This window comes from Talpa europaea (genome assembly GCF_964194135.1).
Source record: "Talpa europaea genome assembly, chromosome: 5".
In the NCBI taxonomy this organism is placed as follows: domain Eukaryota; kingdom Metazoa; phylum Chordata; class Mammalia; order Eulipotyphla; family Talpidae; genus Talpa; species Talpa europaea.
The window spans coordinates 55,147,190-55,170,682 of NC_140071.1; the positions used below are offsets into that span (position 1 = coordinate 55,147,190).

General features: G+C 35.3%; 1 protein-coding gene across 1 annotated transcript in view; it reads left to right on the forward strand.

Moving 5' to 3' along the window:
* Window positions 1-23,493, forward strand: part of ADAMTS6 (ADAM metallopeptidase with thrombospondin type 1 motif 6) — a gene marked incomplete at both ends in the record, with an annotated part of 225,092 nt that overhangs the window by 130,792 nt on the left and 70,807 nt on the right. The window contains 3 exons of the mRNA XM_084234291.1: window positions 559-666; window positions 10,264-10,409; window positions 12,468-12,531. Of these exons, the coding sequence (XP_084090417.1) occupies window positions 559-666; window positions 10,264-10,409; window positions 12,468-12,531 (318 nt within the window). The remainder of the gene's footprint in view (window positions 1-558; window positions 667-10,263; window positions 10,410-12,467; window positions 12,532-23,493) is intronic.

Here is a 23,493-nt window from a genome sequence, read left to right on the forward strand (position 1 = left end):
TTATATTGATACAATTACTTATATCAATGACTTGTATTACTAGATTATTCTTTAGGCATATATGTACTCTAGAAATTATTCTCCTCATTCCTATTGTCTCTTTTTAAAAAAATCTATTTTAAATGATCTCTGAATATTACAGTAGATCTAGAAAGTCATTTAGCTGGCAATACTTTTTTAGTAATCAGTTAGTTTGTACTGTTGTATATTCTTGAAGGTATAAGCGTATTTCCTTTCTACATGTTGATTTTTTCTACTCTATATTAATAAAATATCTGCACATAATTTTTAAAATATACTAGTTAATATTAAAAATTAAGGTATGTCTTATTCACAATATAAGATTACAAAGATAAATGTTTAAATGATTCTGTAGTATGTAATCTACATCGAATGAGACCCCTACAAAATCCTCATCTCTGATGCTTCAATAACAGCAAATGACCAGGGGTCTCTTTTTTAAACAGTAATGCTGAGAAATGTGAGTATATTCTATGGAAGAAATAGACATAATTTAGTCTCTACTTCTGATCAACTTGCTTTTGCCTTCTTTCCTAGGAAGTGTGTAGAGAGCTCTGGTGTCTCAGCAAAAGCAACCGCTGTGTCACCAACAGTATTCCTGCAGCTGAGGGAACACTCTGTCAAACTGGGAATATTGAAAAAGGGGTAAGCTCAAAGGATTTATTAGCTTTTGATATGTACACTAAACTGATAAATTTGAGGTATTGATAATTCAACCACTTGAAAATCATGACTATTTTAAAATGTACTTGAGAAAACAATAAATACTTGACCCAATTGAGTTAATTATCATGTCACGGTATCTGCAAATATGCATTGCTTAGGAAATTATAATGAACAACTATTTTCTGGTTCAGTTTCAGCTTTCTATATGTATATGTGTGTGTTATATTTGTCCAAAAATTCAGCAACAATCTTATAGTCTGTTCAGTCACATGAGTCCATTTTTTTCTGAAAAATAAAAGCCAGGAAAATTATTTGATCCCAAAATAGATTTTATAACTAGAGCCTAATTAGAATCACCTTATATTGCAGTATGAGAGAAAGGGCTAATAGTGAGAGAATAATTAAAGAATTTATTGAATCAGAGCTAAATATTGAATAATTTTATTTTCACCAGTCTAGTTTTTAAACAAATACAGCTATTAAGAATTGCTCAAACAGGTAGGAATAGTCTATGCTATGCCTGAATTTTTTTAGTAATTGCTAGATATGTGAATTCTAGCATTTATTATTACGAACTGAATTTATAATACTACTTCTGTCATCTGTTCTCAGTTCTGACTTCTTGCATGTTAGTTGGGCTAGTTTCAACAAAGAATACACTGAATTTCAGCTTGCAATCTGATGTTTAAATAAAAAGAATGAAAGCTTTTGGGCAGCTGTCACAGTTTATTAATCCTTGCTGACGGCTTCATTCAGGACCCATGACCCAGTGCCATGTTGATGGCTTTTCCATGCTGAGTTTGGAAATGTTGGTAAATTATGCTAAATGCATGAATTGATAGGGTCATTTTTAAAGGATTAAGGATTTTCTTGGAGACTTTGTAGGTATCCAATAAAAATACAGAGACCTTCACACGCTACCAAAAATTCTTTTTTTCTTTCACTGAAGTAATAGAAAATATTAGAAACTTCATTCTTGAAACAACAGTCTAGGTTTACTTTGGAACCAACAATTCTTGTCATCGACAAGTAGCGATTTACATCAATCTGTACTTAAAAAGAAATACGCAACCAGGAAGGGGGAAAGTCACAGTGAGAATCTGTTTATTTGTCATTGATTGATTATGCTTGTGATCTAGTCCATGGGACACGGTTTCTAGTTGCCTAGAATAATACTATCAATAGGCTTGATGGCTCTCTTTATTTTAGCTTACTTTTTAATCCAATGTATAAATAATTCATTCTTTTAAACACCTCAGAGCATTCCTAGAAGCATTTTAGAAATTATATAACCACCAAATTGATAAACCATGAGTTATGGCTGTCTGACACATAGTTCAACATTACCAGTCATTTTCATGGTACACACATATCATTATCATTATCATTGTCACTTGTACTTAATAGCTAGACTCTCAAATGTCTTATGGCCATATGCATATATGTGACAGAGATTATTTTTAATTACAGGAAATTTACAATGAAAGTTAGAAAACTCAATAATATAGATGAGAAATAGAATTACTTCCAGAATAAGTACAGAAAAGAGAAATTGATAAAATGGGGCAAAAAATATTTGATTTCTAAAAATCACATTGATTTCTAAAGCTTCTCAGTCTAAACTAATGATTGCCAACATTTGGACCCCGTAAACACTTTCTTCAAATGAACTCTACAAAATTTTGATATGTACATTTGAAAATATGGAAATGTTCTGGTTAAAAGAACCTTCCTTTGCCTGCCTCCATTCCCTGTCCTTGAACCCATGTCAGCTTCTCATGTACCTAAACAGAACATATTGTACTCCATGAAAAAACCTTTTAAGAAACTTGTAAATGTTGCAAAGTTTGTCTACCAAGATGTCATTCATATTTACACCATTAGAATGTAGTTTCCTAAAGTCATTATGTCTACCATTAATCTACAGGACAAATCTTAGGTCATTTTTTCAGAGACAGGTTGATATGCCACTTCAGGAATTGCATTGTCAAATATTACAATGGATGAATGGATTTAAAAAACTCAATACTTATGCAGAGTCCAAGAAAGGAAAAGGACAGACTAGTGAGCAGAAATCTTCAATATCCCTATCCTTAACTTTGAAATTACTATATCTCTATATCTACATTTATTTTAAAGGGAAAAGAAATATAAAGAACTAGACGTGCACTAAACTGAAAATAAAAAAAAATATTTATTTTTACTAACTACATTTAGCATGTCATCTATTGGTTGTTACTGATTTTTTTTTTTTTAAGATTTATTTATTTATTTATTTATTTATACAAGCACTGGGTAGTCAGAAGCATGGGAGGGTGAGAGAATTCACCAGAGCCAGAGCAGGGAGCAGAACAGGCAGACGGATGAAGTACACTGCTGAGGGGCGCAGCGGGAGGCAGGAGAGGTCTGCGCTCCATGTGGGACCCTTTCCTGGCGGCCGGGAATTGAACCGGCGCTGCAGAGGCTGCGGGCAGCTTCGCAAGCCAGGGCTCAACTGCTGCGCCAACGGGGAGGCCCTGGTTGTTACTGATTTATTAGGTTTTTTTTTTTTCTCCTTAAGAGAGAAACATGCCTACTGTTGCCAAATGTAGATTTTCCTTTTGAGGCTCTATCTATTTGTAAATTAAACCAGAACTCAGAATTTTGACTCAAATCAGAGCTACTATGCAAGAGCTAGTGAAAAAATTCACATGAAATTTTCAATTTTTTATCAACTTTGTGTAACTAGTCTATTCTTGCCATCTAAAAATAGTTGGCTTTCTAGTTACACTGATGATGATGATAAATGTTTTTAAAATACTTATACTGTGCCAGGCACATATTTGTTCTACTTAATAATGGTAGAAATCCTATTAAGCAGGTACTGTTTTAACTCTATTGTACACATGAGTAGAGTAAGACTAGGAAGGTGAAGATTACACAGAAATTTAATAGCAGAGCTGGGATTACAGCCCAGGTCTTTGTGATTCCAAAGTTGGAAACGTGGTTCCTGTATTTTGCCTCTGGTTTTACTTTATCTTCAGATGGTTAATTTTGCAGAAAATAGAGCAAATTTTCATTGTGAAAGGCATAAACTAAGTCATTCAGCCTGAGCTTGGTGGTAACAATGTATTTTATCCTTTAATACTAAATGGATTTTTCACTTATTTACCTACAACCGTTTATCACTTTAGGAATCACAGTAAGAAAGCACTGTGGACAGGAGATTGAGTTAATATGCAATAGGCAAAATAATGAATCCCTACTTTTAAATGAGATAAATATGTTTCTCTACATATTTTTATAGCGATATTGTGAGCATGGAATGAGATAATGTCTCGTTGAGCTTTTTGTAGGCTTTCTAAGAGGGAAAGTGCTGATGTATATATACTTGTCATTATTATTTACCAACTTCACATGATGATTGGCAGAAAATTCTTTGCCAAACTGTCTTAACTTGCAATAATGAGCATCAGAAAGTATAAGCATGAGTTTGTGTATATCTGAACATGAATGGAATATCTACAACCTCTGATCTTGACTCTAAAATTAAAACTACTCTCAATAGAGGAAACAAGAAAGAACCTACATCCTGTTCAGCCAGTAGGATAAAACCAAAGCTGCTCATAGATATTTTTTTAGTAAATTATAAAAACAACAACAACAAAAACCCAGAGAAGGGTAGAAATGTTGCTCAAGTGATAGCATAGACATATCCAGAGCACTGGATCCATGATGATCTCGTCAAACTCTGGCTGCAAATGATGTGGGATCCCTGCCCAAGGGCACAGTTCCACAAATGTTCCATGTAAGTATGGGAACTGTTCCATGCACATTTAGCAGATGGAGTAAGAAATATGGCCAAAAAATTAAAAACTGATCTTTGCGTGAGTCCTGGGGGGTCTGACATCGCTATTACAGCCATTGGATGTTTGCCTGAATAAGCCATTCAAGGATTGAATAAGAACCATATGGTCTGAATGGATGTGCTCAGGGACAGTAGCATTAACCAAAGGAGGAAATTTGATGAGCCCAGACGGTGCGCTGGTACTGTGTGTCCATGGGTCAAACTCCTACAAATCAATCAATATAATTTTCAGCCCAAAGAACTTTCCTTTGACATGATATCAGCAATAGCCTTTTGGACAAGAATAGGAGGGGTGCCATATTTGATGAATGAGTAAACAAAGGTTTAGATTGTAAAAATTCCAATAGTATTGGTGTTATTACTGAACAGGGTTATTAAGAATGCTCAAGACACAATCCTTGTAAGCTCTGATGCTGACCACAAAGTTTCAAATACTTGGTTATGTGTCAAAAGATTGATTTAATGAGTCTACAAGACTCAGCAATATAGCTAAGCATTTGGTCTTATATATACATGACATTGATTTCTAATATCTTACATGGGAAGTGGGGCTGGGTTAGAATAAGATTATATTATAAGTGCTTCTAAACCACTGGATATTCATTATATATTAGAACATTTGCAACCTTAGATCTTAATTCACTTAGAGAAGAATATAATATGTTTTGACTATGGCCCAAGCTATAAACACAGGAAGTGAAGAAAGAATAGATCTTCCAATTGCTCTCGAAATTTAAATAGTATGAGATGACAAGTTCTGATTTAGAATTTGGGCTGCAATAAGCTTTAGCATTCCTGCACCTGCACAATAGAAAGATAAGGCTTATAATACCATTGTGTTTCAACTCTCAGCTTTTCTGACTTGGGAAGAATATTCTTTTTTGAATCACTAATATCACTTTCTTTAAGATCTTTGCATTTCCTTAGAGGTCTCATTCCAGATGCTGGCTGCACCCAGCACTGACCATATCTTCCATACCTACCATAACCACATTCTAAAATGTCTCTAGTTTAAAAAATACTTTTAAATACTGCGTATACTCATTTGAAATTTTCCTTTGTGAAACTCTAACATATTATCAAAGATAGATTGTTTGATTTATGATATATCTTGCTCACAGATTATTCTCTGATTCATGAATTTTAGTGGTCTAATAGCAAGAGATGTTATTTAATAATTAATAAATATTTCTTAAGTGAACTTTTAATGCCTCACTGACCTATGTGATCTTTATAAATAGCTTAAAAATATATTTCTGGGATGTTGGGGAATTAAACAAAATACAAAGAATACTTCATTTGCCAGAGATCAAAATCAAACAAGTCCTTTGATAGATTTTTTTTTTATGTCTTTGAAGGTATGTTTGCACAAAACTAAGTTCTAAGGTTGTCCTAATCCAAGCCATATTGGAATAGAAAATCAAAATTAACTCCCATTTTGTAATTAGGGGTTCTAAAGAAAAGAAACAATGACTTGGTTTGTAACATAAAGTACATGCAAATTGAAGTGGCTTACTTGTTCCCTAGTTAATCAAGTTGTTAAACTAGATATTAGTCTCTTGTCAACTGTTAGTTCACTGATACTTATATTATTATCATTTCTTCATTTTTCATCCATTAATCTTTGTTATTTAACTTCTTTAACTCCACGAAATAGATACATTTACATGAATTTATGCAGTAAAATGGTCTAGTAAACCATTATAAAATACTATTGCTCTGTAGATAGATGTTAATGTGAATTGAGCAATATTATACAAATTGAATATTGTGCTTATCTTTTCTTAAAAATACATAACTTATTTTTTTATAATAAATTTTATTTTTATATTCCCCATACAATTGCAACCCCCCCATTCTGACCCCAATCCCTCCCCTCCCGCCCCCGCCCCCCACCCCCAAAAAGTGTCTCTGGTTCATAGTTTTTTGTTGATTTTGATTTTCACTTTCTTATAGTTATTCATTTTCCTGGTCCCTTATTTAAGTTTTCTAGATTCCTGCTATGAGTGAGACCATCCGGTATTTTTCTTTTTCTTTTTGGCTTTTTCACTGAGCATGATCCCTTCCAGTGCCATCCATGTTGCTGCAAATTGCATGTGTTTATCTTTTTTGAATACTGAGTAATATTCCATGGTATATATGTACCACATCTTCTTGATCCAATCATCTATTTTGGGGCATTTGGGCTGTTTCCAAAGCTTAGCTATTGTAAATAGTGCTGCTATAAACATAGGTGTGCAGGTGCTCTTTGGAATTGATGTTTCTGTGTCCTTTGGGTAAATACCTAGGAGTGGAATTGCTGGATCATATGGAAGCTCTATGTTTAGTAGGTCAAGAAATCTCCACACAGCTCTCCATAGTGGTTGGACCGGTTTGCACTCCCACCAACACTGCAGGAGAGTTCCTTTTTCTCCACAACCTCGCCAACATTTGTTGTTGCTAGTTTTTTTAATATGTGCCATTCTCACTGGTGTAAGATGGTATCTCATGGTAGTTTTGATTTGCATTTCCCTGATTACAAGTGATGTTGAACAAAAATACATAACTTATTGACACATAATTTGTGTAGACTATAAAGGCCCATGTATTCTGTTTATCTTTTAACTTAAAAATAAGTTTTAAAAGAGAAACAAGAATTCATGTGAGCTCTCTCCCTAGCCTACATTTTCTAAGCATCCAGGAAACTTGCATAATAGTATTATTAAATGCTTTGGAACCAATATTTTTCAATATTCTTGCGGTCTTCACAATTCCCTCGCCCCATTAAAAATGCAGAAAGTAAAATTTTCTCTCTACAAATTATAAATCTGAAATTGTATGTGTATATACACTTGTAGCTAAGTTGAGTTTTTTTAATATCTGGTGTTATTGTGTGTTTTATGTAGTAAAAAAATCTAGCAAAGTATTTTAGAATATTCCTTACTGTTTTCAAATATATAATCCTACTCCACCAATTGATTTTTTCCACTGACTTTTGTGTATTTCTGCTAGTAAGTGACCTTGGGCAAGTTAGCCTCCTTCATGTTGTGGTTTACTCATAAGACAAAACAAAATTCTTAGACCACATAAATTCTAAAGTTCCTTTGAGCTTTAGATGCAATACTGTGCTTATATAAAATAACTGAAAACTCAAACTTTAATAATATTTGAAATCAATAATGGTAAATTTCTAACTTGAAAAAATAGGTAGCTGTTAAGATTTGGAATTCTTTCATATACTAGTTGCCATTAATTGAAACCAAAGGAAAAATCAGTAATTGTTGTTCAGTACTACTTTGCTCAATTATTCTCATAGAAAAATAGGTACAAGCATAAATATTCTAACACACAGCTACTTGTAATAACAAAACTGTAATAACTGATGATTATTTAACCTAATGTGACTTTTATATAGGTGAAGGTCTAACACAATTGATATGTCATTGTGCAAGTAGTTGGTTTTCACAACCATTTCAATTAATGACACTGGCAAAGAGAACATTATCTCCCTCTCAAGTGTACATTATCAGCCACCCTACTCCCACAGTTAATCTTGTATTATCAGATCAGCCAATTTTAATCTTGTATTATCAGATCAGCCAACTACTGCTTCAGCATTTTGGACAGATTTTTTTTTTCCCTTCATGGTAATTTTCACTGCTCCAAACTCATAATCTTTATTAATGTCCTAATTTAATGTTTATTAGACAGGGTCAGAATGTTCTGCCTTAAAATCATCCAACTTTTTTACTTCCTTTGACCTAATCTTTTTATGAACGAATAATGATTGCTTAGCACCTTTGTAAAGAAGACCTTTATGTTGTTGGAACTGCTAAAATACTCACTGAATGCCAGGGGAAAAAAGATGAATGTGACTGTTTTTACCTTCTAGTATCGCTAGTTTCTTCCTGACTTATAGCAATCAGAACAGCATACAGAATTCTGTAATTTAGTTAATGTATTCATTCAATAAATTTTGCTTATCTTCTACATTCTAGGTACAGTTCTACTATAGATAGTCTGCATTCTGTGTTGATGGAAATGTTCTATATCTACTCTGTTCAGCATAACCACTAACCACATGTGCCTGTGGAGTACTAGCAATGGGGTTAGTGGCCTGAGAAACAGAATATTTAATTATAATTAATTTAAATGTTAATAGCCACTTTGGTTCTCAGGGATTTTACATAGTAATGAGAGGAGACAAAGGATAAAGAATTTCAAAAATAAACAGGGTAATATAGTGTGTTAAGCATTAAGAGAAACTAAACTAGGAGGATATAATCGTTGCATCCAGGCATGGGGGAGGAGGTCTGGCAAGAACCAGATGATGGGGGTCCCACTTCAGAATAAGGGTGGTCAAGGAAAGTCCTCTCTGATGAAAAGACACTGGACTTCAGATGCAATGGTGAGAAAACAACAATGGGAGAAAAGTATTCCCAGAGGGTCAGCAAATGCTGGCCCCTAGACCCCAAGGAAGCAGCAAGCTTAGTGTATTGAGGAAAAGAAAGAAATCCAGTGTGTGTGAAGCAATCTGTACAAGAGAGAAAATAAGCCTGCAGAAGGATGCAGAGGCTCCATCACAAAGGCCGATGTTCATCAGTATTAAGGAGGTAGGGAATCACCAGTCTTTTAAGCAAAAATGATATGATGTGATATGTTTTTAAAAGATAGAAAAGAAGTAGAAGCAGGTGTACCAGGTAAGTAGCTCTTCCATTTGCCAGTTTAGTCTTGGTTGGTAGCAGTGGAACAGATGAAAAGTGAAAATATTCTGGATATATACCATTTAGTAATCACATATCATCATTCCAATTTTTATTTAACAAGATAACATTGCTGACACTCAACTCTGATGATCCTGTTCCCTATGTTACTCATATAAACAGTTGACTTTCATAGCATCAGTATGGTCTGTCACAGTTTGATAATTCAGAAAACTGTACCAAAAAAGTCTAGAAATTTTTTTTTTTTATTCTTTCGTTTTTACCATGTTCTGCAAATAAGATTTATCATGTTAGAGTTATGAGCTGGTTATGCGATGTCTGTGTCTCGATAAATTATTTCTGGCTTTCTACTTATATGCAGTATGTGTGGTTTATTGCAGAGAGTGGAGCTGAGAAGAATTCCAGTACACATGTTCATGCAGGGGCTATGCACATGGCTAGTCAGTGTATATAAGGGTTTTTTTGTACCCGGTCCCTAGTGTCTTGGCATTACTTTTATTATGTCTGCAGTACTCATGTAGATGAAATGCCACAACACATTCTTTTACTATTGTAGCCTCAACCGGCCTTTTAAAATTTTTTTTAAGAAAAAGCAATTACCATCATAAAAATTCCTTAGTGGGGAACTTTCCATATTGCGTTATCATTCCATGAGTCTAATAATAGTGGAATATAGAGAAAAAAAATTTAATACTAAAATATCTAAAAAAGACTTTTGAGGTCTCCGTAATGAGAAACACTAAATGTCTGAAAGAGGAGAATTAAGGAAAAAGAAGCAAAGTCACATTTTTTTTAGAACTCCTGGTACATGTTAGAGGTTTACAATTTCCTTACCTAGCAAAAGATGATTTGCAAATCACATGCACCTTCACCAATGTCTAAACACAGTTAAAGAATTATCAGTCTGTTATCTATTGGAAGACTGCTAATGCCTATAATTGGTCATTGCCTAACCCTTATGTATTTCTATCCTGATAGCTCTATCTGCCTAAAAGCTAATTCTGTGTTTTCTGTGAAATTTTGCAGTGGTGTTATCAGGGAGATTGTGTTCCTTTTGGCACTTGGCCCCAGAGCGTAGATGGGGGCTGGGGTCCCTGGTCACTATGGGGAGAGTGCAGCAGGACCTGCGGGGGCGGCGTCTCCTCATCCCTAAGACACTGTGACAGTCCAGCGTAAGTAGCTAAAGTAAGCCGGAGCCAACAAAAAGACACCGTTGGAAATGATTCAAAGCTGTGGTTTCACATGTTATCTGTAAAAACGTTTCACTAGTGAGCCAAGTGCTTGTCTTCAGAACAAGCAATAGGCATAGGAAAGTGGAGGAGCCCTGTTAGACTTTCTTTTTCTCTCTTTCCCCTTACTGTATAACTAAAAATAAAGGAAGAAAAAAAAGTAAAGCATTGTGTACCTATCCCAGGTATAGCTGAACTTTTAATCTTGTTATAATCAGATAGCTTTCCTCTTCCAAAAACTACTGAATTATGGATGAATCCAGATCTAGTTTTAGCTACATTACCACTATTCCCAGGCAACCTAAGGTCTTTTCACATGTCACATAAAATTATTACTGCTACGTTAGTATTAAAAGGACCAATGAGAGCACTTCAAGGGTTGAAATGCCTTGATTCGCATCACAAATCACAATGAAAAGAATACTGCCCATGTGTTAAAATAGTTTCCATTCACATGCCCCCGTTAATCATCTTCCAGAACTGCCACCACTTTTCTCCTCCTGGTTGTTTTATGCAGGTCAGACTGCTCCTCTCCCACCTCTCTTTTTCTCCAGCCAGAGTCCCCTTGGCATCAGGCCAACCCCGCCAGTATTTTTTGCTAAATGTGCTGCTTCTCCCCTCTAGCAGTGCCCATTGCAGGTGGGCTGCTCCTCATTTCCCAGAGTCGAACTGCTCCTTAGCTGCTTCTTGTCAAGTCCTCCCATTTTTGTCTGGAGCTCAGACTGAGGGCCTTATTTCCTGCCAATATTCAGTGCAGAATGATGCTGTGGTCTCCCTTCTTCCCTCCCACCCCTACCTTCTGGAGTAAAAGATACTCTATTTTTATTTTTTCTCATGATAGCTCTCCTTGATTTCACTCTCTAAATAGCTTGAGATTAGTTCTCTTTCACTCTTTTTAGCTTGAGATTAGTTCTTCATTTTATATCAGTTCTGTTTTTCCATCTCCTGCTTCCTGTCCTCCCCCCTCAATGCCCTTGCTAAACAGCACTCACTGTCACTCCTGCTCCCACCATTCCCACTACCCTTGTTTTTGCCTAACCAACCCATTTCTCCCAAGCTGTTTCAAGTTGGGCCATGTCTTTTCCTTGCTCAGAGTCAACATTCACTACCATTCAGATATACTCAAAATGTAACTGTAATGATCCCTCCATAGCAGTGATCCAGAACGATGTCAGGCTTGGTTTTGTTTTTTTGGTTTTTTTTCCAAACAAGTGCAGAATCACTAACCTAAGTATAGTTGCAGACCACTATGAATTAATATCCAAAAATATAAAACCCTGTGACACTTATAAAACCTGGACCTCTTTTAAAAGAAGCTAGTTCTTTACATTACACACCCAAATAAATAGCATATGGCTTTCCCTAATGTTAAACATTCCAAAAATTAGTTTGTGTAAATCAGATACTTGACATCTTACTTTTTCATTACATTGAGTGTAGTATAAAGTACGTATATAATACAAAATCATCTGAATTTTAGATTTAGTTTTTAAAAACTTTATATATTTTAAATGAAGTACAAATTCATTTCTGCATTATTTACTTTAAACTAACTCTATTTCCAGAGTTATTTAGCATTCTCTTCTTGTTTCCAGTCTGGAAAAAACCCCAAAACTTTTCATTTCCCCTGGTATACATATTATTGGTTTTGTGAATATGAGTCAAATGAATTTTCATTTTAAATAACTGGTTTTTAAACTCAATATGTTGAACTGAGCACCTGCTCACTACATTAATTGTATTGTACATTGATTTATTTTCATTTTCCTAAGAACATAAATAACAATTGACGTTACTGATAGTTAATTGCTTTAATTTTTATGTGCAATAACCATAATCATTATTGTTCACAATCACCAATGTGATTATTTTAATCACTAATAAAATATCAAAGTCTGCATTTTATTAAAGTGAATGTTAATATGTTCTCATCAAGCAATATATGTAGTCTTTATGTGGATGATATATTATATTCACATGTTAAACAAAATTTGTTTTCAGACCTTCAGGAGGTGGAAAATACTGCCTTGGGGAAAGAAAACGGTATCGCTCCTGTAACACAGATGTAAGTAAAACCAAATTCTGCTATAAAAATTTAGTTTACATTTCCCTAGAGTAGGGAAATTTAAAAAAATTGTAACCTATTTGATCAGAAATCCATGTGTATGAGGGTCATTTCAATTTTTAAGTTGTCTCAGGTCCAACAATACCATCAACAGAAGTCAAAAATAACAGGAGTCCAAAAAAATTCTATCAACAGGAGTCAAAAGCTCCAGCAAGAGGAGCAAATATATTCTCCCCCAAAATGTACTAAGAGAGCCACATACACACTGAGCTGCCCTGGCCCCTCGAAATTCACAATTTTGCCATTACTATCTTTCTTGAGCCCATCAGGATTAATCTTATTGTGCTCTTTTACCCATTTATGTTGACCACTGCATGAAGCCCCAGATTCCTACATCATTCCTTATGTCTTATCATCCTATTCCAGAAAGTGCTGTATGTCCCCTCTTCTGTTCTAATCCTTGCCCAACCACTGACACTCTTCTTTGCCCTCAGGAATTCATGATCCATCATCAAAATCCCTTATATTCAGTCCTCTCTGAATTTTCCTTCCCTTCATCTTCTTTTTCTAATGAAAATTGTCTCTCTGAAGATACTGCTTCCTCTGTAGTCCTCTCAAGTTCAAAACTTCTGTTTTTTCCCTTAGATTTTGAATGTCTGGGCCTGGAAGTGCATTGACTATCTTACTTACTCCTTCCAGAAAATTTTTCTTCCCTTTAATTTAATTGTAAAAAGTCTACTATGTAAGCGCTATTTCCCATTATCTTTCACTCTCATTGGTTATTTCTTAAATACACAGGTAATTTTTCCAACATCTTCTCTTCTGGACTTTTTCATAAGCATGCAAACTTGCTTTTATTTCTTCTATCTTGAAAAAAAAAAGTCTAGTTATTTTCCTATTGCTTTGCTTCTTTGAAGCAAATTCTTCAAAAGAATTGTCTGTATTTATTAGATGCAATTCCTCTTCTCATTTCCTCCTAAATTCTGGGTGTTCATCTTACTCAATTTTCACTGGACTTTCATGATAATAACCTTTTTGTTTGTCCTATTATGCTACTCCTTATTGCTCTTCCTCTTCCTCTTCCTCTTCCTTTGCTATTTCCTATTCTTTTATCTCACCTCCTAACATTAGAGTACTGAGAACTTAGTCCTTGATCTTTTTCTCTGCCCTATCAATATGCATTTTCTTGATATTCTCTTCCTGTTTTATTGATTTTGACACCATTTATATTTCATTGGACCACCAAATTTATATTGTCAGCCCAGACTCCTTCCATGGATTGGAGACTCATATCTTACCATTGATTAGAAATTTAATAGACATCTAGTATTTAGCACATTCAAATGTATCTCCAAGACATTTTCACAAACCTGTACCTTCAGTGTTTTTTTATATATCAGATGTCAAGTACATCTGGCTCAAGTCAAAAAACCTCTAATCATTCTTCACTCCCTTCTCTCATAGCCTACATCCAATCCCTCAGAAATTCCATTAGCTTTGCCTTCTGATATATCATAGATCTGACTTCTACTCATTGCCTCCATTGCTGCCATTCTGTCTTTCACTGGGATTACTGTAAATAGCTTTTTAATCCTTCAATATAGAAGACATTTTGAATCAGATTTTATCATTTGCTCAGAACTCTCAGTGGCTACACATTTCACATAACTACAAAGGCCTTACAAAGGCCTATCATTTGTTAAAAGTAGAAACAGAAGACAAAGATACTAATAGAAATTCCAACCCACCAACACCAAGTTCTGTTTCAGCATCTATAAAACATAGTTCATAAGTAAAATTTATCAAGTTTAAGAAGTTTGGCACTTTATTTTCTTTTTCTGTTACCTATTATTCATTCATTATTCCTCTCGTATAGTACATATGTTACTGGTACTATACAATACGTGTGCTCACCCCTACAATTATATAATAATGGAAATAGATGGGAATTAAATAGATGCAAAATAAAAGTAGATGAATGTAAGTGTACTTACCCCAACTCTCATGGATGTACAAATAATTATGGCTTTTAAACTAGTCTTGACTCTATTAGTTGAGAGTTTGAGGCAATGTATTTAACACACTGAGTTTTACTTTGAAGTTAATAAAGCTATTTGAGCATAAGTTGTCTAACCAGAGACTCTCTAAAATGTCATCTAGTATATGAAAATTTAAGCTTTCAAAACACATAAATCTAGCCCCGTGCTGTCCAAAATAACTTTCTTCAGTGATGGGAATACTCTATATATGCACTTTCTAGCCTGGCAGCCACTAACTAAATTAGCTATTATTGCTTGAAATGTGGCAAATGCAAGTAAAGAACAGAATTTTTAAGCTTAATTAATTTATATATGAATTAATAAAAAATTTAAAGGAATACTGTAAGTCTTATATACAAAATTCTTAAGCCAAATTGCTCTTAGTTCATTTTATTTTTTTTAAAGATTCATTTATTTATCCATACAAGAACTGGGGTACATGCCAGAGGTGTGGGGAGTGAGAGGATTCACCAGAGACAGAGTGGGAAATAGAACAGGTGTATTGACTGAAATAAACTGCTGAGAAGAGTAGTGGGCGAGACAGGAGAGGTATGCTGTGCCATGTGGGTCAGTTTCTTGGGGCCACGGATCGAACTTGTGATTTAATGGCTACTGATAACTTCATAGTGCTGTGACTTTAACCCCTTGTGCCACCAGGGAGGCCCTCTTAGTTCATTTTAGAAACAAATGTAGGAGACTTCCATTTTTGATAATTATAAACTAGGTTATTCTGGCAGAAGTTCTTTTCAATTGTTAAGATTTTTGTAATCAATATAAATCTAGAAAAACTTTATGATAATATAAAGTTTGCATACAATCTGTTTTTATAGCCTTGTTTCTGCAACATAATTTGTATCGTAATTTGTATCATTAAATAACAGCTGCTAAAGCCAAACTACACTGATACAGCTGAACAGCAGAGTAAAGTTGTACTGTACATGATGCCCATTCATCCTACAGTTTTTTTTTTTTGTTGTTCAGTTTGGCCATGTACTCTATTGTAGACATCCTTGTTGTGTCTTTCTGCTCATTTGTTGCGCATGGGCCTCTTACTCTTAAATTTAGAAGACTCATCCTTTCCTTATTTAAACTTTAAAAAAAAAGATGAAGTCTTATATTTATTTAGTCCAGTGTTTGTTAGGAATTTGACATGCCTTAAGAAAATATGCTAGGGCCTCCCTGGTGGCGCAGCGGGTGAGCGCTGGGTTGCAAAGCTGCCTGCAGCTTCTGCAGTGCCAGTTCGATCCCCAGCTGCTCCCCGGCCACCAGAGGAGGGTCCCACATGGCACGCAGACCTCTCTTGCCGCCCGCTGCTCCCCTCAGCAGTGTACTTCAGTCCTTCTGCCTGCTCTGCTCCCCGCTCTGGCTCTGGTGAATTCTCTCACCCTCCCGCGCTTCTGACTGTACCCAGTGCTTGTATAAACAAACAAACAAACAAACAAATAAATAAATAAATCTTTTTTTTAAATATGCTAATACTTTATTTGAATAGTTGCTCTTTTTATTAATGTTCTAGCTTTACAATTTTGCAGAAAGATATTTTCCAGGAACCTATATATCACTAGAGCAGAAACTCCTATATTAAAAAAAAAATTCTTCTAAACATTTCTCTTATGTTGGCTATATTCTAGGATAGATAATTTAATGATGAATCATGAAGAATGAATTGATTCGAATTTTAGATTGAATAATGCAAGCAAGACTTCAGCGTTTTCCAATTAGCATAAAATGAGTGTTACCTTAGTAGCATTACAGGACTATTTTATTTATATCCTCTCCATTAACTCTGGTACTTTTTTCTAAATGTATAGATAGTTAAAATGTGCTCTTTTTTGCTATAATGCCCTATTGTCTATTATATGTGAATTATACTAATTCAAGGAGTTCAAGAGAATATGCTTGTCTTTTATCAGATCAACTTCCTGCGTTAGAGCATGTTTCACCTAATTTAATACTATGCACATCAAATTTAGCATGTAGATAAGATCAGAGAGAAAACTTGCCATTCGTTAGAATCAATTTGACAGTCAAAAACTAGAAAACAATTCATAAACGTTTTTGGCTTAGTCTTTTATGATCCAAGAGCTTTTCTTGAGACTTAAATAGGGCATATTCAAAGGGCAAATTCAGATGATTCTAGAAGAATTTTCAAATCAGTGCCCAGAATGAGATCATATCAAACAAATAACAGAAGCACCAGAATTCTTTATTTAGTGCCATAAACTATTGAGTCTTGCTCTGTGCTTTTTAATTTATGCCCAGAGTGCACATTAAAAAATATGGAAAATAGAAAATCTAAGAGATAGTGGGTTGAGTCACATGTTTTAAAATTTTACATTCCTTTTAAGATCTTTTTAGAAAATCCTTTTATGCTCTTCTTTTAACTAGTATAAAAAATATTAACTGTTATTCAGGTTTTTCAGCTTTATTGAGCACTTTTTCATTCCAAATGACTATCATTAGAACTAAAGTTTTCAAATAAGGTATATGTAAGGAACAAAAAATTTGCTATCCTAAGGTTATAAGTCAAATTTTATATCAAAACCTAAAAATAAATACTAACTTCTATGAGAAGAACTTTTCCATATTTCTGAAAAGAATTTTCTGGTATTGGTCCTGTTTTCCAAAACTGTTACAGACCTAACCCAAAAGAGTGAGTCCTTTGCCTTCCTAGGAAAGAGTTCACCAGAGTGCTAAGTGTAGTTGAACTAGGCAGGGTTTTATTACCAATTCAAGCATGAGGGAATCAGTGCTGGAAAAGGAATTTAGCCTGGCTCCTCAAAGGAAGTTAGGAGATATTTAATGGAGTTGGTCTACCAGGTAAGCAGAGGAGCGCAGTATTTTAGCTTGTTCTGAACTGGGCTATGCCCAGGAATGTGCTGAAAGTTTGCACTCCAACTGTGAATGTATGTTCTCAGCCTTCTCCCTCCAGGAAATTCTGAGATAATCATTAGTGGAGATTTAATGATTTTTGTCTAGCATGTCACCTCACAGTCAGTGTGGTGGCCCAGATTGTTTGGACAGGGCTCAACAGTCCATGATTTAGTCCACCTGTTCAAACAGGACTTGTGGCAACTCGTTCTACCAGCTCACAATTCCTTTTACGTAGGCTGTCTCAAAGACAAGAAAGTCCTTGTGTACTTTCTATTCTGTATACCTGTTGTTTGTGTGTCTGTTGATGTGACTAGGATAGAGTTTCTGATGAAAAACGTAAGTTCCATTATAACTGTAATATGTAATATTACGGATGTAATATATTATTCTTGCACCTTAGAACATCTAGTTGCTCTCCTTTATCCATTAAAACTATAAAAAATGTTGACGTCAAAGGTTTTCTAGGTCATCTATGGTCTGCTCTTAAATTTAAGCACTGATTGTAGGGTATTTGGATATTTTTTTAGTCAACTTTGTGAGAGAAGCAAGCTATTCTGCAATTTTTTCTTCTTCAGTCCATTGTTTAAGATCATTAAATGGCATTATTGCCTTACTTATAGTACTAGGGGAAAGTATAACCTATTTTTAGAGGTAGAATTATAGTTTAAAAATTATGGACTTTGGATACAAGTTGACTTAAGTTTGAAAAATGACTGTCACACTTGTTGCTGTTTGGCCTTGGCAAACTTGGCACTAAACTTCAGAGAACTCCTGTATAAATAGAGTATAATGACATCAGATTTGCAGTGTTTGATATTTAAAAAAAGTAACACAAGATATGCTATTCCTAATACTTAATATATGCTCAATACAGTGCATCTGTTATTCTTATATACATTTATTATAATATACATTTATGTTTTGTAGATTACAAAGTGTTTTCATAGTAACCACTAAATTTTCAAATCACTTTTATAAGAAGGAAGGACAAATAGTTTTTTTAAATTTTATTTATTAATTTTCTTGCATTGTTGCAGTCCCCATAGATCTCCCACAACCATATCACCTGTGAACCAGCACCATATTCCCTTGTGTTCGTCCCTCCTTTGTTTTCACCCTTCCTCCCTCCTTCTCCTTTGCTGTATGCCTAAAATCTAGGTCAGCTTCCTAGTTTTGTCTTTTTCTTGACCTTTTTATTTTGTTTTTCTATATTCTGCATATAAGTGAGGCCATCCAATATTTATCTTCCTCCTTCTGATTTATTTCAGCTAACGCAATCCCTTCAAGCTCCATCCATGTTCCTGCAAATGGCATGAGTTAGGACAAGCAATTTTTAATATTACTTTTAAAATGAGGAAACTGAAGTTTAGCAATAGGCTATTGAAGGGATTCAATTAAGGCATAGAATCTCTTAGTCCCAATCTCGTGCTTTTGCAATGGATGGAGCTCTTGGGAGATGGGTGTGAGAAGGTAAACTTCTCTGAAAAAGTTTGGTTACCTTTGCCTTGTTGACTCAATAGCTGAGAACATTCTGAAAGTACAGACCTGGGCCTCCCTGGTGGCGCAAGGGGTTAAGCACAGCACGATGAAGCAATCTGCAGCCTCTGCAGCACAAGTTCGATCCCTGGCCTTGCCAGGGAGCAACCCACATGGTGAAGCAGACCTCTCCTGACTTGCCACTGCTCCCCTCAGCAGTGTACTTTGGCCAATCTGCCTGTTCTGTTCCCCATTGTGTCTCTGGTGAATCCTCTCACCCCCCACATCTCAGGCCTGTACCCCAGCTCTTGTATGCATAAATAAATCTTAAAAAAAAAAAAGAAAGTGCAGACCTTGCACTGAGGGAGAGATATGGGGGTAAGTGGTAATAAGATACAGAGTTGATCCATTAGCTAACAGTTTTATAACTGTGTCTCAAGTTATAATTTGAAAAAAAATATATAAACCACTTTATTCTTACAACCATAAAATATTTATGTATATATGGCAAAATTATGTATGTACGAATATATATTTATGGCAAAAAAAAAAACTTGAGCAATGCCATTAATCTTTAGGTGTGCGTTATGTTTTGAGAAATAAGAGCTATCTTTTAAACACAGAGTAGAACTTACGTGTTAATTTTGTTCTTAAAGGAGTTGTTTAAAAAGTTACAAAGGGGCCTCCCTGGTGGCCTAAAGGTTAAGCCCCAGCACTACCACTGCAATGGCCCATCACAGTGGCCTGAGTTCAATCCCTGGCCAGGGAGCTAACTCACATATGGTGCAGCAGACCATCTGTTTCACCCACTGCTCCCCTCAGCAGTATATTTCAGTGGATTTTCCTGTTCTGCTCCCCACTCTGTCTCTGGTGAATCCTATCACTGCCTTCCCACCTCTGACCTACACCCCGGTTCTTCTACACAAAGATAAATAAGTAAAATTTTTAAAAATACATAAGAAATTACAAAGGAAAAGTTTGTTTCTTAACATTTTCATAGGCTTATGGAAAAAAGTCATGCTATGAATTGATGATATTTTAGTCATTTCAGTGAGATATATTTAATTTTGAAAACTTGCATAGAAGATTATAGTATCAAATATAACAGCTGGATTTCAAATTTGTTCAGACAATGTAGGTTTATCAGACTTCTATTTTCTTTTTCTTTAAAAGTAAACATAGAATAAAACAAGCTGTCAGAAATTATTTGAGGAAGAAATCATGAGAAGGTTGAGCAAAGTTGGGGCTGAGATGATTCACTTTTAGTGAACCGTAAATTTGACCTTGAAATTTCCCCTATGAATGATGTTAATGAGATAAGCAGAGTACCTGATAACTGGGAAAAACCAAAATTTTGTTTGCCACTCATAAGAGAAGGTGTAGAAGCAAGGCCTATCTTAGCCCATGTAGCGTCTTTGTGTAAATTAGAAAAAGATGCCTTAACCCATGTGGCATCTTTGTAAAATTAGAAAAAGTTGCCTGTTTGGGTAACTTGACAGAAATATGTCCCTTCATAGTCCCATGTTGAGTGCATGCCCTGCTATGCTTAGTAGGAGTTGGTTCCAACCTTCATGTATGTTCCACCACTAACAAAGTCTATTTAAGAATATGTCGCTATCCTGGAGAGGAAGAAAATTAAATTTCAGGAGTATAAAATGGTTGGTCTAGTATAATAGGGAAAAAGCAAAAATGCATTTGTATGAAAGTAAGAAAGGGAAAAAAAGAGAGAGGAAATAGCAGAACACAATGACATTTTTGCTCATTTTGCAGTTTTCCCAAAAATTGCAGTTTTCCCAAAAATCCCAGCCTGCCCATCTCCATTAGGAGGAGGGAGGAAAGGAGAAGGGTGAAAAGAATGTTAATTCTCTGCCTGCTTCTCACTCTTTTTTGCTCATAAGATGAAATACAATATTTTCAGAATTTTCCTCATTTACAAGACATTTTGGGATGTGTTTCTTTTGAAAATAAGGCATATTGGGTGTATTTTGCAAAGGAAAGAAAGAAGGTACAAAGGGATTCTAGGACTTTCCAAGGTCACCCTATTCTAACCAGGATTAGATGCTCAGTAATAGAAATGCCACTGGAAAAATCTATCAGCAGAGGCTGAGATATCTTTCTGTAGCAACTTTATGCCCCAATGAACTGTGCTTTTTTAAGGTTTATCTACCAAAAGTATTAAGCTTAGTCAAAAGCAGCTCTTAACTTATCGGTATAATTGGAAGCATGAGATTTTTATAGAATGTGCAGAATTACTCATATTTCTGGGGAAAAAGTGGTAATAAAGATGCTAATATTAATTTTTTTATTCTTTGAAAAGCTAGGCTCAGAAAATGCTGTGATCTGCGGCTTTGCTCTCTAGATTTCTGTGGGGTCCTGCTGATTGCTTTTCAGGAGAGGATGCTTGATTAGTGTTAACACTAGGAGGCTGAAAACCTGTCAGCCTTTACATAAAAAAAAAACTATTTCTTATACCCACTGTTTTCTGTTAAGATTTCTGCACAGTACCAGCATTTATTATCCTTAAGTAATTTAAACAGCATTACTTCTCAAACTTTCTACTATTTCTAAACAAAACAAAAATATTTTCTACAATTTTTCCTTCAATTGCTCTCTCTTTAATCACTCTCATTCTTTGGAACCAGCATGTGCAACTCCAACTGAGCCTATTTTTAGTCAACATAAATCCAGATAATTCACTGAAAAAAACATTGAAATCAGAAGAACAGAACCTTAGCTAATATATTCTAGAAACAAGGGCATGGGATATAGTCCTCAAATCTAATGAAATTCCCCTAAACCCTTCCAGCCTGCTATTCTATGAAATCCTAAAAGCACTCCTGCCTTAGGGCCTTTGTATTTACTCTTTCCTGGAACTCTATTCAAGATAATTCACTAACCCAGTCTTCAAAAACTCTCTCCTAAGGTGCCCTTATCAGAGAGAATTTTGATATCTCAAAGATATCTCAGAAGGTGGGAAAAAAAGAGAGAGGAAATAGCAGAACACAATGACATTTTTGCTCATTTTGCAGTTTTCCCAAAAATCCCAGCCTGCCCATCTCCATTAGGTAGAGGGGAGGAAAGGAGAAGGGTGAAAAGAATGTTAGTTCTCTGGCTGCTTCTCACTCTTTTTTGCTCATAAGATGAAATACAATATTTTCAGAATTTTCCTCATTTACAAGACATTTTGGGATGTGTTTCTTTTGAAAATAAGGCATATTGGGTATATTTTGCAAAGGAAATAAAGATGGTACAAAGGGACTCTAGAACTTCAATCATTCTATTAAAACAATTTCCCTCCCACCTCAATGTCAATCTCTATCCTGTTTTGTTTTTCTTCTTTCACATCTTCAATTAGAATAAAATCCGCGATAGCAGGAACCTCTCATCTCTTTTGTTTCTTTCTTTATGTCCAGAACCTGGATCATGTCTGGTATGTAGTAAGCATAGTATATACATACATACATACACACACACACACACACACACACACACACACATATATATTTGCTGAATAAAAAACATATATATATATGCTGAATAAAAGACTCTTAGCCAGTTTTTTGATGCCTTGTCTGAAGAAGGCTAAAAATACATTATGATTGTCCATAGGGAAACCTTCAAGGTCTAGGTATATGTCACTTGGGAATTACATTTGTTTTGTGTGGATTCAGAAGAAAGGAGAAAGATAACTGGGCTATGGGAAGACAAGTTTTGGCTAAAAGTATGGAAGAACCTGATAATAATTACAACTATATGAAAAGGTTTTTTTTTAAGATGTATTTATTTATGCATACAAGAGCTGGGGCACAGGCCAGCGATACGGGGGGGCGGGGGTGGGGGGGTGAGAGGATCTACCAGAGACAGAGTGGGGAACAGAACAGGCAGATTGACTGAAACACACTGCTGAGGGGAGCAGCAGGCGAGACAGGAGAGGTCTGTTTCGCCATGTGGGTAGCTCCCTGGCTGGCTGGGGATAGAACTCGTGCTGCAGAGGCTGCAGATCGCTTCATAGTGCAGTGCTTAACCCCTTGCACCACCAGGGAGGCCCATGAAAAGTTTTTGACCGATGTTTACACAGATTGTGTGACCTCTTTGGGGATCATTGCAGAGGAAATTTAAGCATCTTAAGTAAATTAAATTATATTATTTCTAGCATCAGTTCTTTAAAGTGTACAACTATACTGTAAGGCATACTATAAGGTACAGTTGAATAGTGACAACAATGGATGACCCACAGAGCCTAAAATATTTACTGTGTGACCCTTCTCAGAAAGTTTGCCAACCTCTGACTTTAAGCAGTAAACCTCAAAAATTCACACATGAAATGTGTCTTCATGCAATCTCCAAAGTATTGTCCTCCCCCACCTTCTCTTTCACTTCTCCTCTTCCTCTTCATCTATATGTCAGTAAAGATCTAATCAAAATAATATAAACCACCCTGATTATTTTAATAGAGGATATTTAACACAAAGAATTGGTTGCATGGATAATAGATGAGGCTGGCAAGTCTTTAGATCAGTGTCAGCAGGAAAATACCATCATTCCTACTAGGAAAATACAGAAAACAGATAGT